Source organism: Oncorhynchus mykiss, chromosome 27 (assembly GCF_013265735.2).
Source record: "Oncorhynchus mykiss isolate Arlee chromosome 27, USDA_OmykA_1.1, whole genome shotgun sequence".
Taxonomy (NCBI): Eukaryota; Metazoa; Chordata; class Actinopteri; order Salmoniformes; family Salmonidae; genus Oncorhynchus; species Oncorhynchus mykiss.
The window spans coordinates 10318033-10336509 of NC_048591.1; the positions used below are offsets into that span (position 1 = coordinate 10318033).

Consider the following 18477-nt stretch of genomic DNA (forward strand, 5'->3'; position numbering starts at 1 on the left):
TATGGTTTCACAGGCGTGACATGTCACTCCCTGACAGTGACTATTTTGAACATGGTCTTGGTGACCAGAGTTTGAAACCCAAGCGACTGCGAGCGAGGGCATGTCTGGGACAAGCTGCCCTGATAACTGACACATTGACACTAATGGGGATCCTAATAACATACCAAATACTGTGATAGATAGTGAGGCAAAACTGATGTGTTTCACAACCTGGTAGAAGTGGAGGAAGATATGGCATCTGGGATCCATAGCCTGCTTGAACAATAAGTCCCGAGAAGGTGTGGTATATGGTCAAAGTACCACAGCTAAGGGATGTTCTTAGGCACCATGCAACGTGGAGTACCGGCACCTATTTCAGTCCAAGTCAAGCATTGGGTAGAGAGGTGTGTGTGTGGAGTGAGTCAGTCTGGTAGAATGCGTGTCTGGTAGTGAGTCAATGTAGAGTGCTGCATGTACACCGGCGAGTCATGAATTGAGCTGGTTGGACGATCTGAGGTTTTGTCTCCTAGCTGTGGCTTTTCCACCAGAAATGTCCCGGCCTTCGACTAGAGAGCCCTGCCCTCGTTGCTGCTTCCTATCAGGAGCAAACTACTATCCGACTGGGAAACCCAACTGGCTCAAGCAAACCTGGGTTGTGTTCATTTTAAGGCACACAGTAACAAAACGTTTCAAAATGATGTGGAACAGAAAATGAAAAATGGGCTTTTGTTATTAATACGGTTTCAGGTAGTACCTTCCTGTTTCGGTCAGTTTTCTTCAGTTTCGTGCCTAGTGACCATGACTAGTCAAGGGTAGGATGTCTCAGAATTCAAGACCTTCACAGTTGCCTGAAAAGTTAGACAATGTTAAGGTAGGCCAGTAGGTTATCTGACTGCTGTCACTCGTCCGTGTTTGCCTGTTTAAGGCCAGGCACTGTGCTGACTGTGCATGTTTTAGATGTCAATCCCTGTTTTGCCACACACACACACACACACTGTGACTCACACTGATTAACCTGATGGTGTGAGATATTTGGTTAATCCTCTGTCTCATTCCCCGTGGCCTTCACCGTCAGGACAGACAGACAGGGGTAGAGTGAAGGGCTGTGGGAAAGGAAATAGGGGTGGGGCTTAGAGATCCTCTTTCCATCGCTAATCCTTCCCTTTGCTTTTTCTGCTCCATTTTAAAGTGAACACAGGAACTGGTATCTGACTTAATAAGCCCATAGCATTCATGATTTGAATTGTGGTATTATTGTGATATAGGTGTTTTTATAAAGCCTTTATGAATGAACATTTTGTTCATGGTTAACTTTGACCTCGCTGACTGAAGTACAAATTTAAAAGCATTTTAGTGATGGTTTGTGCGTGCATCCTTGTATCACGATAACCACCACGCCTTCTCTAACAAGTTGGCAACACTTGGATGCAATGCCTTCTACTGGAGACTCCTGTAGTTTCAGTACTGCTTTCAGTAACACTTTACTTAAAGCCTGCACGTACAATGCTTTATTCCTTGCTATAAGCATGTATGAGACTTTATAACGGCTTTTCATTAACTTGTGTCTCGTTATATTCCAGCCCTCCCGATCCACTCCGATGAACGAGGTATGTGCTCACACAAAAATGGCCCCTTTCTGTGGTAGATAACCTGTAGCAATATGGGCCGATCTCTGTCGACCTGCACCTCCTTTATTTTTTATAGGGCTGTGACGATACCAGATTCACATTTTTTGTTGTCCGTGGCAAAAAAATGGAAACACGATGCAGGCAACTCCTTCGTTTAGTTATTTTTCTTACCACGATACTAACAAGTATCGCGGTACTGGTATCGTCCCGGCCATACCTCCTTTACCCATTGAATGTGACTTTACCACACCCATACCCTGAGACTCTGTCTGTCTGTCTGTAAATGGCCCATTCGCTCGCTCTCTGCTGGCACACCCACCTGTTGTGACCCACTGTGTGTGTTGGTTCCCACACACTCTTTGTACCAGCTAGAGCCCTACTTGTTCACCTTCCTGTTGTGTGTATTGTGGTTCTCCCTGAGAAGTTAACCTGGCATGGATATAGCCTGGTTCCAGATTGTTTGTGTTGTTATGTCACGTTTGGCAAGACCGCACAAACTGATCTGGGACCAGGTTAGCATTAAAGATTGTACACAGTGACTGTGTATATATAAACTTAGTTCCTTTCAGTGGTTGTCAGTGCTGGGACCTTGGCCAGCAGCACTGTGCCCCCCCTTCCTGATTGGCCAGCCTGCCAGCCCTGCACGTTAACCTTTACCCAGGTCTACTCCATGACTGCCTGGGCCATAAGCTGACAGCAATCCCAACCAGGTGTGTCCTTGTGTTGTCCCAACCCTGTACGGTCAATGACTCAGCTTGGTAGAGGAAGGGTAGGAAGGGAGAGTGTGTGTCAAAGGGGAAAAAAACTATTCGGGGCGGCTGGATCGGAACAGGGCTGCGTTCAGCAGGACACAACATTGTGGAATGTTGCAGATAGCGGTCACAAATAAAGCTGCCCCGATTCTATCTGCTACATGTCAGAGAGACATGGTTGCAGCCTGGCCGTGGCATTGAGCGATCCACCAGTGTAGCATGTTTGTTCTGTCTCATATGTTTCAATCTGAACGCCAGCCACCCACCCACCGGTGGCAGTGTAGAGGGAGGTAGTAGTAAAAAATAGTAGCAAGTGTCTCCTCTGTCAGTTAATTCGTTGCTGAATGTCAATGCAATTACAGTAGAGCCTCTGGATTGGCAAACCCATTAGCCAAACAACTCACAATGAGTTAACCACCGATCGGCTCCATTTAAATGTAGGGCTCTGAATTAGACAAGGATGTTGCATAGTTCCTCTGTCAGCAACACAGACCCCCTTTTTTAAAATCTCTTCTCAAACATGTAATTAGACTTGAAGTGTCTGTTCAAACTAAACTTTCCAAAACCTCCATTCCAGTGTAATATCACACACTCTCAAACAGTTTTTGCTTTTCATTCAGCTGCAACCAATGTGTGGGAGCAGGGCATGATAAGAGCTCGGCCCGTATGGGAGGAGAAGTCGGAGCGAGTGAAGGAATGCAAACACTGCCGAGGAGATGTGCTTGATAAGAGGTGGAGTTGACACCTGGCGTCGTTTCGAAGAATCCCTCACCCCAATGACCTATGTGTCTGTCTCTGTCCGCACGGAACTCCCATGCAAACACACGAGTCTCAGCTCACTCTATGGGACACGTACGTTCATACCGCACCCAAGTTTATGTCCAACTATGTGCTTGGATGGATAGCCTGCTGAGTGCATGATGCTGTTCCTTTTAGTGCGATCCACCCGCACGCTGCTGCCGATAGGACTGCATCTCTCAATAAGCTCCTGTCAGCAGTCATCTGATCCTCTAATAACGCTGTCCCAACTGGTCCCTTGGGAGAGCTGTGAGCTAAGCCCTGTGTGTTCAGGTCCTCTGTGTGTGGGGGGGGGGGGGCATCCAGTAATTAGGGGGATGTGATGCGTAGAATGAGAGGGTGGGGAGGGCGCTCGTCTGTCTGTGTGCCATTGTGTTTTAATGATTACAGTGCTGTCTGGTCATTCGAGGGTAGTAATAATACCCAATGACCTGCCACAGACACGGGGGTGTGTGTGTGTGTGGAGAAATAACTGTGTGTGTGTCATTGCCTCAGCTGTTGTCTGTGTATTTTCCATCTAAGCAGCTCTAACCCCTGACTCTGCCCTGGGGGTGGTTAGGAACAAGATTCCTGAGATGTTGAAACGTGAAGTGTGTTTGTCCCCAGACTGTTCAGATCTTCCGTTGGGAAAGAGGTCTGTGCTTGCTTATGCTTACACTGTGCTCTGTTAGGCCCAGTGCCAAACCTCGAGTTTCATCATTCCTAGACTGCTGAATTTATTGCAACGTCAAACCCCGCACAAACTCCCATCGTATGGTGGCTTTCATTATTATTCTCACTCCTGCACAGTCTTTATCTAGTGTCGGCCAATGGGTGAACGTGTGTGTGTGTGTGTGGTGTCTGTCGTTACTTTGAACAATATGGCCGCTCTCGTATCGAACCATATTCACAAAGCAGCTCTGAGCAGGAGTGTTGCTCTACAATCAGTTTTTCCTTTCAAATCGTAATGAATGAGAGGACCTGATCCGAGGTCGGCACTCTTACACAGACACTGGATGAGTACGGGCCCTGCTCTGTTAGGCTCCTGTCCCCTTGTCCATAAACTGCTGTCCTATATGTTCCTATGAGCAGCTGAGCACCCCAAAAGATAATCGGAGCCTGGGTGTGCTGCATGTCAGGCACTGTGTCTGCTGTTGGGAGTCAATGCGGTATGTTGTAACCATGTTTCGGTTAGAGCAGTGAGGAGAAATGGCAGATATATGGGATGGGAGATCTGGCTCCATCATTTGATACGCTGTCGGACAGATGGAGAGGACTAGAGGGAATTGGATAGAGGATGTTTGGCAGCAGTATGCGGAATCCATTATTTTGTCCTTTTGTGTCGGGCAGCAGTGCAGTTGTTATTGATGTGGAATCGGCCCTCCAGGAACCATACTGAGAACGGGAAAGGCCGCGTTCGACATTCTGGCAACTCGTGCAAATGCTTCTGGTTCAATCGGTTTACACTGGGTCTGTGATGGTAAGCAAAGGATTAACGTCAACCAAACGAAGTGACTCCGTCCCGCCGGCCGACAGCACACTACCTTTTAACCGGAGCTGCCGGAGGAAGGGAGGAAAGTTTGTGTGGCCAGTATTGGTCTTCTATCTCAATAGAGGAGAGGATAAGGGCTGGAGAGTATGTGACTTCAGTGGGAAGCCTCTGTAGACTGTACTCTATACCCCGCAGCCTGCTGCCTGCAGCGGGAGCTGCCCATATAAGGCTGTGTGGGTATAAATAAGCCTGAGAGGGCCCCTCTAGCCTGGGGGAGGAGACCAGAGAGGGAGGAGGGAGGACAGGCGCAGCTGCCCTATTTGTACTGTACAAGTAGGAGTTCCTGCTGGATGGAGCCAGCCAGTGGTGTGCACGGCAGTCTCCCAGATATTGAGACTGGGACGAAAGAGAGGGAAGAAGGGGTGTTGGGGTTGACGGGGTGGGAATGAGAGAAATGTTTGGAGTTCCTCCTACTGCAAGTCTCCACGCGCCCCTGTTGACTCCAAAGGCTTGTGTTCTTTATCTCTCTGTCTGTGTGTGTGTGTCTGAGAAACAGTGTGTATTCCCTTTGTTGGGGGAATTGCCATTTGCCCTACAGCCCTGTCCCTCACACGTCTTCACACTGGACCAGTTGCCCTGAGGGCCCGGGTCAGGCTCATCTCAACTGAGATGATGGGGGAAAGGTGGTGAAGAATCACTTGTCCCTAAAGATCAGTTTAGTAGTTGAGCCTCTAATGATGAATAGTAAGAAAAAGCTGATCCCAGACTAGGGTGTAGCCTTATTGTGAGCTAGACTACTGCCCCATTCACCTCGTCCACACAGAGGAATCTCCACTGATTGATCTAGACTCTGCTTGCGTGTGTGTGTGTGTCTTCCTCCTCCTCATTCCTGCTGGGGTAATGGGGGGGGGGGGGGGGGGCTAGGCTGGCTGGGATAACGTCTTTATGGAACACTGGAGACACTTTAGGAAATGCCTGCGCAGCCCAAAGTGCTGGCTCAGGCAGAAAAGAGGAGTGTGTGGCAGCGTGCGTCTCTGGATGAGAAGGAGAGGCAGCCAGATGTGTGTGTGTGTGTGTGTGTGTGTGTGTGTGTGTGAAAGGGGGAGAAAGCACTCCATTTTGGCCTGTTTGCTTCCGTTACCCTTGCAAGCAAACAGCCGTAATATTGCTTTGTCTAACTCTCCTTGGTGACCAGATAAATGTTGACACTGTTGGCGGCAGTACAATCCTCTGTAGATAGACACCTAGGGGCTGTAAATGGCCCAGAGATTGTAAATGTGGTTATACTTGCTGATGCCACCCAGTCTGCAGTACATGATGCCAAGAGCAAAGATGGACAAGGATGCTCGATTCTTTCCTGCAGATGAGCAGCATCACACCACTGTACAAATAATCATGTTTGTCTGTTCTGTTGCACAATGGGTCCTGCCTTGTGATCTCATTGTCCTGCCTTGTGGCTCATTGTAATGGGTGGAATGGACTGTATGGAATGGAGTCAAATGCTGTTTCTATGTGTTAGATGTGATTGGGACCATTCCAATGTTTCCATTCCAGCCATTGCAATGAGCCTGTCCTCCTATAGCTCCTCTCACCAGCCCCCTCTGGTCTCCCTGTTCTAGTGTGTGTGTGTGTGTGACCTGCAGTAATGCACGTCTTTGAGTTGTTAATGTATATTATAACTTTAACATTAAAAAAATGTTTTATTTCACTTGGTCCCCCCCCCCCCCCCCCCCCCCCCCACTTCAATGGTCATGGGGTCATTTTTTATTACCATTTTCATTATTTTATTTCACCTAGTCTTGTTGGATTTTCACTTCACCCTGCAATCACACCTGCAACCCTGTACGTGTGGCTATTACACCCTCTGAATCCTACAAGTTCTATATTCTAGAGGAATGTAATGGAGTTCACTCACTCGCATGTGTTATGGGGACAGATGCTCTGTAATATAGTCCCTCGGCCCTGTCAGGCCTAATAGCCTGTTCACTGTGGAAACAGCTGTGTATGGAAAAGTCGACGGCGACAGCACACTCACAACCCGGTGCTGCCACAATGATTCACAAAACCCAGAGAGGAAGAGGGGCACAGCAAGGGAGTCCGATGGAACGGGAAGCAGCCCTGTGTCAATATAACACTGTCACCAAAGAGACGGCGTTATGACAGCGTGATGTTACAGCAGAGTATGAGCTCATTAGCATCCTCTTTGACCACACTCTGAGACTGAGTGTCTCTCTCTCTCTCTCCTCTCTCTCTTTTTGACTGGCTCTTTCCTGCCCACATGGCTTACATTCTTCTGACCTGACATCATAGGGGTCTTTCATCTTCTCCTCCTTTGTCCCCCTTTCCCTCCCAGTCAAGCCTCCTCACATTGGCTTCTTTCACAAACTGAAGGTTACCGTCCCTCTTTAATCTATATGATAATATATCTATAATATAGACCTCCCTGCACCTTTCCCTGTTCTTTCAACTGATCGACAGACAAGCTAAAGTTGTCACACACAAGCATGCCACACTCGCACACCTATGAGACGGAGGGTAAGGCTAGTGAATAGAAGGCTGACAGTCAGACGGTCTGGTTACTGTCATTGTGGGGGAAGATGGCTGCAGAGACTGAGAGAAGAGAGAGATAATAAGAATGGGATAAGATAGGGAGATGACACTACTTGAGGGCGTAAATATTTGTTTAGTGTTATAATTCTTCATATGTGACTAATTAGAATGTTTAATTTAAGAGGCCCGTCATCCTGTTTATCATTCCGAGGCTACAGAAGACACTGGTTGCGTTCCAGGCAGCCCTGTACAATGGATTCTAGCCTGCCAGATGTCATATCAGAGCTTCATTTGTGGTTCATGCAGCTCGTCTGCCTTTAGTCGGTCTGGAACGTGGCCACTGTCTGCAGCTACTCGGGCCGGTCTCCTGGGCTAAGAATTTGTGGGGTTGAAATAGTAGTGTTCTGTGAAGGTAATGGATGGTGGACAGTAGCAGTGCGTTGGCACCGGGCCCAGCTGAATAGAACATGGTGGGTGGATGAAGCAAGCAAGGACGTGTGCCTGTGTGTTTCTCACAGAGCTGCAATTTTTCTCCTGATGACTCACTCTGTAAACTAAGCTGCTCTAGCTCAGCGGAGGGGTGGGGTCATGTTTACTGTATATACAGTACCAGACAACACCATGATATTGTCCTTCAACCATATGTTGATTTAAGCTGATGAGTCACCGGCAATAGTTAAGGGTTGTCATAGATTTGTGTCGCGCAATGAGCTATCTCCCGTACTAGCGATATGGGTTTGCCCCTACAACGGGGAGAGGCGATGGGAATTGTGGGTTTGTGTGTGTCCCTGTTGTAGCAGCAACGAGTGCTACAGAGAGAGGGAGGAAGTAATTGTGGGTCTAGATGAGGGGAGAGAGAGAGAGGAAGTGACAAATAAATAGGGGAGGGGAAGAAAATAAGTGTTCTGTTTTTTTTCCCCTCAGCATTCTGTTTGGTGTGCTATCAGTGTTTTCCCCTCAGCATTCTGTTTGGTGTGCTATCAGTGTTTCACCCTCAGCATTCTGTTTGGTGTGCTATCAGTGTTTCACCCTCAGCATTCTGTTTGGTGTGCTATCAGTGTTTCACCCTCAGCATTCTGTTTGGTGTGCTATCAGTGTTTCACCCTCAGCATTCTGTTTGGTGTGCTATCAGTGTTTTCCCCTCAGCATTCTGTTTGGTGTGCTATCAGTGTTTTCCCCTCAGCATTCTGTTTGGTGTGCTATCAGTGTTTTCCCCTCAGCATTCTGTTTGGTGTGCAATCAGTGTTTCACCCTTAGCATTCTGTTTGGTGTGCTATCAGTGTTTCACCCTTAGCATTCTGTTTGGTGTGCTATCAGTGTTTCACCCTTAGCATTCTGTTTGGTGTGCTATCAGTGTTTCACCCTTAGCATTCTGTTTGGTGTGCTATCAGTGTTTTCCCCTCAACATTCTGTTTGGTGTGCAATCAGTGTTTCACCCTCAGCATTCTGTTTGGTGTGCTATCAGTGTTTTCACCTCAGCATTCTGTTTGGTGTGCTATCAGTGTTTCACCCTTAGCATTCTGTTTGGTGTGCTATCAGTGTTTTTCCCCTCAGCATTCTGTTCTGTTTGGTGTGTTTTCCCTAAAGTGGTGTGACCAGTGGTTAGGGACAAGAAGTGTTTCCACTCTGGGAACCAATGAAGGAGGAGCTGGATCCTAGTCACCATGTGCGTCTTCTGTCGTCCTCCCCACCAGATGTGTGTCTGTACAGTATGTCCTGCAGTATGTGTCGGTTCTGCTGCATTCACTCCTGCCCAGGTTCTGGCAACACCGTTCGAACTGAGACGGACTGGCACAGTGCTTGGCTGCCGTTTTAAACTTCATAATGTCCCAAGTTGTAATCACTTCAGACACACTTGGTGCACGTAGTCTTTAATTCATCAAGTCTTTTTTAATTTCAGACTTGATCCAGTAGGTGGGTGAGGGAGGAATGTTGAAGGACAGAATAAAAGGTGTAGTGTAATGAAAGGAAGATAAGAGGATACAACATAAGCCTTAATATCAGACAGATGTGAAGAAATAGTCTCCTGACTCTTGATAACGTTGTTCATGTTTGTTGCGTTGCCAAGGTTATATCCCCTTTTTACAGTCACTTGACAACAGTGCAATTTACAGCCGGGCCATAAAGGCTGAATTTGAATTGGTCCTAGACAGCAGACCTGGGTTCAAATACTATTTGAAATCTTTCAATTCGTTTTGAGTGTTTGCTTTAACCTGCCTGGGGCGCCAGGTGGTTGGGGTTTGGACTTCTATTGGTGCCAGACAAGCTCAATCAAGTACAGCTAAAGTATTTGAAATAATTTCAAATAGTAATTGAACCCAGGTCTCTCTCTAGAGGCCATGAGGTCCTGACTGAAAGATGTGGGAGAGGAAAGAGTTAACCACCAGGACCGATGCATACTGGTGCATACCCCCCCCCCCCCCCTGTTCAGCACAAATATGCTACATCAGCATGACTGTGCACAATGTACAGCCCCAATGTATGCCAATGAAGCATTGAGCATTCTGTCAACATACACTTGACATGGATGTAACCAATGCTAAAGTCACTGCAAATCTGTCTGATTTCTTTTTGTTGTTTTGTTCTCTGTCCATTTTTTATTTTTTTTCCTTCATTCTCGGTTTGTTCTCATGCCCAGCGGTGCCCATGTGAGAGTGGGAGAGAGTGAAAGAGAGCGAGAGAGTGTGTGTGTGTGGTGTGTGTGTGTGCGCGAGCGACCGAGAGAGAGCGTGACAGACCGAGAGAGAAACTCACACCGTCTGGAAAACATTACTCAGATTCCTGCAGGCGGGGGCTCTGATTATGTTGGCAGTGGCGAGAGGTAGAGACACGGGTATGAACTACAATCCCTGAGCGTAGTTCTGCAGCGTTTATTGGAGATTACACACAACTATAGACTATGTTTTTGAACATTGAAGGTGAGGTGAAGTTTCTGTCTCGTTCCTCTGTCACATGCTACTACTGCCAGCTGAGCAGTAGGCTTGTCCAATAGAGGGGGCTGTAGAGCGCTGTCAGCAGGAGCAGCAAGCGGGGGGGGGGCTGCAAGGCTGCAGACAACAAGGGTAATCATGGCCAGGTTTATTTTACCTGAGCTGTGTTAGGGGCTGGCCTGGGGCAGGAAAGAGAGCCACCAACCCCCAACATCCTCACCTGGGTGCATAAAACGGAGGAAAACGGACTGAAACAGAAAGGGAATATCTGGCTTTCACATTACTGAGCCGAACTGAACAGAGCTACACCAAGCTGTACTGAGCTGGCCTGGTTCCGCATCACCTAGAACTGTGCTGAAAAGGACCATGTGAAAATGAAACGATATCTGAGCCAGATATTATTCCATTTGGTTCGGGTCAGAACGATAGTGTGAAAAGGGTACATGTGGCTTGGCTGTCTGCTGCAGCCACCAGGCACCACCACCAGGCACCACCACCAGGCACCACCACCTCCACAGACAGGAAACATTGACTCCTGCTCATGATTCTCATAAAGTTGGGATGTCCTGGGCCTTTGTGGTACACAGCCATCATACCCCTTAACTCTGGAGCTCACCACCACGGCCACGATTTAGGTATTTCTGAAGTTTTCTGTTTATTTGCCCTCATTTTCACTCTTTGGGCCAGACTTCTGGACACAGATTAAGTCTACTACTGGATTAAACTCTTTCAATGGAGATTCTCTATTGAGCATTATTTTTAGTCCATGACTAGGCTTAATTTATGTCAACTGGCCCTTTTTTGTGTTTTAATCAGAGCTTGTTAAAGGGTTATTATAAATCTAGATGGTTTCCTTTTAAAAGCAGTATATGGACAAGAAGAGACTGCAATCCACACTGATCTTGTTGTTCCACACTGATAACCTTTTTTCTAGTTAAGCAACAGTACATAGGTTTCCTTAACTATCCCTTTTTAAAGCTGCAATATGTCTTTTTTTTCCGGGGACCTGACCAAATTCACATAGAAATGTGTTTTATATGTCGTTTTCAATGAAAGCAAGTCTAAGAAGCGGTAGATCTGTTCTATGTTCGCTATTTCTATGCGTCCCGGTCTTTTGTTTTTCGCGTCTTTTACTTTTTGTACATCAGCTGAAAAATGTCATTTGCTTGGTTATGAAACATTTTTATTTCACAGCGGTTTAGATGATGGAGTGATTCTCTACACCAGGGCTTCCCAAACCCGGTCCTGTCTCTCTGTGTAAGTCGTCCTATATTCTCCCATAGCCCCTCACATTTCTTCTTTTTTTCCCCTCTCTCCAGGGGTGGTTGAGTCCAGATGTGTGCTTGGAGATGTTTTTGTGGGATTTTTTTTAATGCCCCATCTGCCTTGTTTTAAGAGCAGAGGAGTCGGAGAGAAACTAAAACTAGTTCAAAGCTAGTGTTTCACCTTCCACTGTAAATCCATTGTTGGGCCCTGTGCTGGAGGAGAGAGGGAATGAGAGAGGGAATGAGAGAGAAGTGTCACTACACAGAGACTGCTTACTTTGTAGAAAGAGGGAGGGAGAAAGAGAGCGAAGAAGGTAGAGCGAGAGAGTGACCAACTGAGAGGGAGAAAATAAGTAAGAGGAGAGGTGACGGCAGTTGGGTCGCTCCTACACATGGCTCCGGAGAAGTTATAAAAACAAAAGTTGTGCGATCGCTCTGACGTGGACGACTCACATTCTGGTAGTATAAACAATTGTTAAAGCCGACCAATAAACAGGAAGGAGAGAGATGAAGTACAGAGCCACGGTAAGAAAATAACTGCACGCTCACACACTCATTCTGCTCAAAGGCAGCACTCAGCAACACAACAGTATAAGTGTCATGGTGTGTGTGCTTCAGTTTAAATGGTGTACTTGTGTTGGTGCTTAAGGACATGCGTCCAAGGGCAGAAAATCTGTCCCTGTGAAGGGGAGAAGGAGCTGATCGGTGGAGGTTTCGCCTGTAGAAACTTTATTGAGAAAATGTACTTAGTGTGAATTAGTTGCGTCACAGCTTTGAAAGTCAGTGCTCTTGAACTGCAAGGACACAGGAGAGAGGGGAATGTACAGTGAGGGGGAAAAAGCATTTGATCCCCTGCTGATTTTGTACGTTTGCCCAATGACAGAGAAATGATCAGTCTATCATTTTAAATGGTAGGTTTATTTGAACAGTGAGAGACAGAATAACAACAAAAACATCCAGAAAAATGCATGCCAAAAATTGATTAGCATTTTAATGAGGGAAATATGTATTTGACCTCTCTGCAAAACATGACTTTGTACTTGGTGGCAAAATCCTTGTTGGCAATCAGAGGTCAGATGGTTCTTGTAGTTGGCCACCAGGTTTGCACACATCTCAGGAGGTATTTTGTCCCACTCCTCTTTGCAGATCTTCTCCAAGTCATTAAGGTTTCGAGGCTGATGCTTGGCAACTCGAACCTTCAGCTCCCTCCACATATTTACTATGGGATTAAGGTCTGGAGACTGGCTCGGCCACTCCAGAACCTTCATGTGCTTCTTCTTGAGCCACTCCTTTGTTGCCTTGGCCGTGTGTTTTGGGTCATTGTCATGCTGGAATACCCATCCACGACCCATTTTCAATGCCCTGGCTGAGGGAAGGAGGTTCTCGCCCAATATTTGACGGTACATGGCCCAGTCCATCGTCCCTTTGATGCGGTGAAGTTGTCCTATCCCCTTAGCAGAAAAACAACCCCAAAGCATAATGTTTCCACCTCCATGTTTGAGGGTGGGGATAGTGTTCTTGGGGTCAAAGGCAGCATTCCTCCTCCTCCAAACATGACGAGTTGAGTTGATGCCAAAGAGCTCCATTTTGGACTCATTGTGGTCTCCCACAACACTTTCACCCAGTTGTCCTCTGAATCATTCAGATGTTCATTGGTAAACTTCAGATGGGCATGTTATGTGCTTTCTTGAGCAGGGGGACCTTGCGGGCGCTGCAGGATTTCAGTCCTTCACGGCGTAGTGTGTTACCAATTGTTTTCTTGGTGACTATGGTCCCAGCTGCCTTGAGATCATTGACAAGATCCTCCCGTGTAGTTCTGGGCTGGTTCCTCACCGTTCTCGTGGAGTTGCAATGATCATGAGGTGAGATCTTGCATGGAGCCCCAGGCCGAGGGAGATTGACAGTTCTTTTGTGTTTCTTCCATTTGCGAATAATCACATCAACTGTTGGCACCTTCACACCAAGCTGCTTGGCGATGGTCTTGTAGCCCATTCCAGCCTTGTGTAGGTCTACAATCTTCTCCCTGACATCCTTGGAGAGCTCTTTGGTCTTGGCCATGGTGGAGAGTTTGGAATCTGATTGATTGCTTCTGTGGACAGGTGTCTTTTATACAGGTAACAAGCTGAGATTAGGAGCACTCCCTTTAAGAGTGTGCTCCTAATCTCAGCTCGTTACCTGTATAAAAGACACCTGGGAGCCAGAAATGTTTCTAATTAATTGAGCAGGGGTCAAATACTTATTTCCTTCATTTAAAATGCAAATCCATTTTTGACATGCGTTTTTCTGGATTTGTTTTTGGTTATTCTGTCTCTCGCTGTTCAAATAAACCTACCATTAAAATTATAGACTGATCATTTCTTTGTCAGTGGGCAAACGTACAAAATCAGCAGGGGATCAAATACTTTTTTCCCTCACTGTAGCTGGGTTTTGACCAAGATGCACCAGTTTCACCTGACACCAACCTGAGCACATAGCCAGTTTCTCCTGAGTCTTGACACTGGCCCACTTATAATCCATCTATGAGTTCATCTCCTAAATTCCCTTCCTATCCAGGGTCGTATTCATTAGGCACCAAAACAGAGGATAACGGACTGAAACAGCGAGGGACTACCCAAACATGTCCAATAAGAAATTCTCGTTCTCCTTTTCCGTGTCAAGTGTTCCGTGATGAATACCACCCTTCTATCACTTCTATGCGGTATCTATGTGGAGGTATCTGTTTTTGTTGGTGTGTTTGCTCCACCACAGTGTTGTAATGGCAGGCCTGTGTTGTGAGGCAGGGCCTGGATTCTTTGGCGCTGACTGGGAGTGAGAGGGATGATGTTAATGAAGCTACTGTCAGTCTGTCACAGCACCGAGGCAGGGCTCCAAGTCTTCCCCAACCCTACTGCATGTCTTCCTGTCACTGTCACCGCTGCTGCCTGGGGACACGGATGTGACTCTGACTCTCTCTGGGGGAAGGGGTCTGGGGAGGTACGACTGGGTGCATCTCAATCTGTTTCTTCCTGAATTGTGCACTTGTTCACTACAACCCACAAATTTAAAACCATTGGATTGGTGAAGGCATAGGCTAGGAAGTTTCCACCATGTACGTATGTATACCAGTCATTTTAATTTCAAATAATATATATTTTTTGGTCATGCCCCAATGTGTTTGGCTCCTACCAGCATGTTGTCCTCAGCTTACTTTAAAACCCCTCTGAGGGGTGTGGTCACTTGAAAAAATTCCCATGGAAAACCATTGATTTTGAGTGGTATTTCCACCACCTAATTCAAAATCCCAATTCAACCCTTGGTTGTATGCCTGTGTTTTGATAGGCCAAATCTGCTGATTTGCACAGTTTCCTGTGTGTTTTGATGACTTCAGGGACATGGTACGTAATCAATGGAGTGCTAGTGTGTATGAACCAAGGCTGCTGTGGCCCTCCAGCTAACTGCACTAATGAGGAAGACGATGGACTAGCCCTTTTTGAACAGAGTCATTCACTAGACACCAAATGGAAGAAAACTGACCGAAAACTGGGAGGGACTACCTAAACTTGTCCAATAAGAAAATATATTTTTTTGTCTCCCATCATGTAAGGAGTGCATTAGAAGTTGTCCACACTAGGTGGAATGACTACAATATTTTGACTAACAGCAATATGACCTGTCATTCCTGGGTCCTGCTAGTCTCTCAATGAAAGCAGCACTCTCTGAGACTGCAATCAAAGCTACTCGTACTATATGCGTATACAATACTTGAGCCTGCAATAGATGACTCTACTATTTTCTCCCGCTCTCTCCCCGTCAGTAGCTCCTGATTTGGAATCTCATTGGGAGGAAATGCTGTTTATTTTAGTGGCACACTGCAGTGAGGGGATGGTACACAGAGAGACACACACTGATGACAGAATACACCGAGTGTCCCCTGAGAGACTGAATGTGCAGTCGCCCCTGGCTCTTATTGGCCGTGCGGTTGCTTTTCTTCTCTTTAATTGGCTGGTTTGCTATAGTGAGGAAAGGACTAATTTGCGTGAAGGTAAAGTTTGGCGGAAAGAAAGAGAACCGAGCCATTGATTTGAACCTGTTGACTGGTCTTCTTGGAATGCTCTAGCCCTATGTTGGGTCTGTGTTTCGGGATGGACATGAAACTTATACCTTGTCCTTTTGAAGGGGGATATTGTTTTCTACCACAGCTGCCCGTATGAGTGGGATATGGAAAATGTTTTCACCTGCTAATGTAGAGCTATTGCAGTCACACTAGTCTGTCCACTTTCCCCTATACACGTATGTGGGTCAAAGACGTTAAATGATTTCAAAGTAGCAAAAAAATAAAACCGCAATTACAATTCTCTAAAAGGCTTTTTTATGTATATTGGAGTGTCACGTATGCCCTTATATTAGTTATATGCAAGAATAAAGCCAATAATTCATTTTTGTGATTCATATGAATGTACCCTAGTAAAATGTCATTCATTATAACACTCTGTCCAGTGTCTGTGTTCTTTTGCCCATCTTAATCTTTTATTTTTATTGGCCAGTCTGAGAGATGGCTTTTTCTTTGCCACTCTGCCTAGAAGGCCAGCATCCCGGAGTCGCCTCTTCACTGTTGACTTAGAGACTGGTGTTTTGTGGGTACTATTTCATGAAGCTGCCAGTTGAGGACTTGTGAGGCATCTGTTTCTCAAACTAGACAGTCTAATGTACTTGTCCTCTTGCTCAGTTGTGCCCAGGGGCCTCCCACTCCTATTTCTATTCTGGTTAGAGCCAGTTTGCGCTGTTCTGTGAAGGGACTAGTCTACAGCGTTGTACGAAATCTTCAGTTTCTGGGCAATTTCTCGCATGGAATAGCCTTCATTTCTCAGAACAAGAATAGACTGATGAGTTTCAGAAGAAAGGTATTTGTTTCTGGCCATTTTGAGCCTGTAATCGAACCCACAAATGCTGATGCTCCAGATACTCAACTAGTCTAAAGAAGGTCAGTTTTATTGCTTCTTTAATCAGAACTACAGTTTTCAGTTGTGCTAACATAATTACAAAAATGTTTTCTAATGATCAATTAGCTTTTTTTTGTGATAAACTTTGATTTGCTAACACAACCTGCCATTGGAACACCGTGTGATGGTTGCTGCTAATGGGCCTCTGTACGCCTATGTAGATATTCCATTAAAAAAATCTGCCGTTTCCAGCTACAATTGTTATTTACAACATTAACAATGTGTTCACTGTATTTCTAATCAATTTGATTGTATTTTAATGGACAAAAAAATTGATTTTCTTAAAAAAAAAAAGATATTTCTAAGTGACCCTGTACTTTTGAACGGTTATGTGTACACACAGACACAGAGAGAGACAGACCGACAGAGCTTCACATCCGTCCCTCTTTTTCAAGCATTGAGGGGGGACTCCATGGCAGTCAATCACCATCAAACGTTACTAGAAACTTGAAGTAGGCCACTGATTCAAATCATGGAAAATAGTGGTTTCATTAGACCTCTTTTTTGAAACGGCTCATCCAAAGTCTGCCATTGTAAACCCTGATTGATTTCGCCTTCAGTAGGTTCTCAGTATGTTTCCATGTGAAATATTTCTACAGTAACACTTCCTGTGAATATCCGCATTTATAAACGTTTATGACAAGCTATCCATTCTAACTCGCCATAAACGCACAAATAGCCGTTCAAAAAAATTCTATATACTCAAAGGTGACGCTTTAAAAGTGAAAGTGCTCAGCATACCCTGTTGTGCTTTGAAACACATCTGGACTGTTTTAATCATTTAGCTTCCTTCCTAAATGGCCACGTGTGACCTCTACTTGCGGCCATGGAAAACCCAGGAGCTTCACAGTCAGCCTACAACCTCGAGAGAGAGAGAGGACCCATGACGGCTATCCCCTGTCAGTTCTGTAGCGAGTCCCAGGATGTAGTCGCGTGTATGATCCCATAATGTCTGTGAACCTGAATCATCCATCTGTGCTGGCTCTCTTTCCTTCTGTGTTACTCCCTTTTTTTAATAACAAGATAGAGGAGAGCCAGACAACTGATTCATAGTGGAGCATTTTTCAAAAGGGAAAAACTCGAGAGGCTAACCGTGCTCTCCGTAGAAGCAGATTATACCCATGTTTGTTTTTAGTTACGCTGGCTGTGACAGAACTGGGGAATGGCCGCTGTTCTTCACTTTCCCACAGACATAAATCCCTCCCTATTTTTTGTCATGCTGCCTTTTAGATGAGCCGAGGTAGACTGCAAACGGAATGTCATTGTTTTCAATGAGAGAACGATGCTAAATGCCGTTCGGGCTGCCGGTGAATGCCGTTCGGGCTGCCGGTAAATGCCGTTCGGGCTGCCGGTATATGCCGTTCGGGCTGCCACTATAGACGGGACCAGGGGCGGAGCCAGAGGGGTCTCCGGGGTGACACTGGACACCCCTGACATCTGATATGCAACCCCAAAATGTAATTTGCTATTGTCAGTTTGATGCTGATTGACATCTCATTTCACCTCTTGTTGAAAGAAGCATTTACTTTGACGTTCGACAGGGACATTTTCAAATCGAGGACTAGGAAGAGAGAATATTAACGTTGGTTGCGAGAGACCTAAGAATAACCTACAGAAGAAGAGGGAATATTTCCACAGCTCCACGAGCTTCGCGATTGGCGAATGCATCATATTTGATGCAAGTTTTAAGGTTTAAGGGTTTATGTTTGTTTCCTGAACAACTTTTACGGAAGTTGAATCGCTGTGTAAGTTAATGTTAGACCTTTAGTTCCATTTAACAGACAGTTAATCAGATAAGGGAGATCGGTTCCCAATTTAGCCTAACATTGTTTACATCTGTGTTAGTAATACACGCATATACAGTACAGTGTGGTAAGTTAGAGTATACGAATGTTTAGTTGATGTGGGGTAACTAGTAGGGTACAGCTGTCAGGGTTCAGCAAGTTAACATTCAGCAATTTGAAATCCACTAACTCAGATTTTTGTACTTGAACTCAAAACTAACCGTTATTATCAATCTGTTAACGTTACTCAAAAGATTACCACAAAATGCAGAAACACCTTTACGATAGCAAACGGGCTAAGACATGATAGCTAGCTAAGTTACTTACTGCAGAGTAGGGAG

At 45.8% G+C, this 18477-nt stretch overlaps 1 protein-coding gene across 5 annotated transcripts in view; it reads left to right on the plus strand.

The window, feature by feature from the left end:
* LOC110507521 (unconventional myosin-Ic) overlaps positions 1–18477 on the plus strand; it is a 78849-nt gene that overhangs the window by 12208 nt on the left and 48164 nt on the right. Inside the window, exon 1 of one of the 5 annotated variants that reach the window (XM_036964722.1) lies at positions 11598–11898. The exons of the other annotated variants lie outside the window; for them this stretch is intronic. Within the exon in view, the coding sequence (XP_036820617.1) occupies positions 11881–11898 (18 nt within the window). The 5' untranslated portion in view covers positions 11598–11880. Of the gene's footprint in view, positions 1–11597; positions 11899–18477 lie in introns of those variants that run through there. 5 annotated transcript variants of the gene reach the window in all.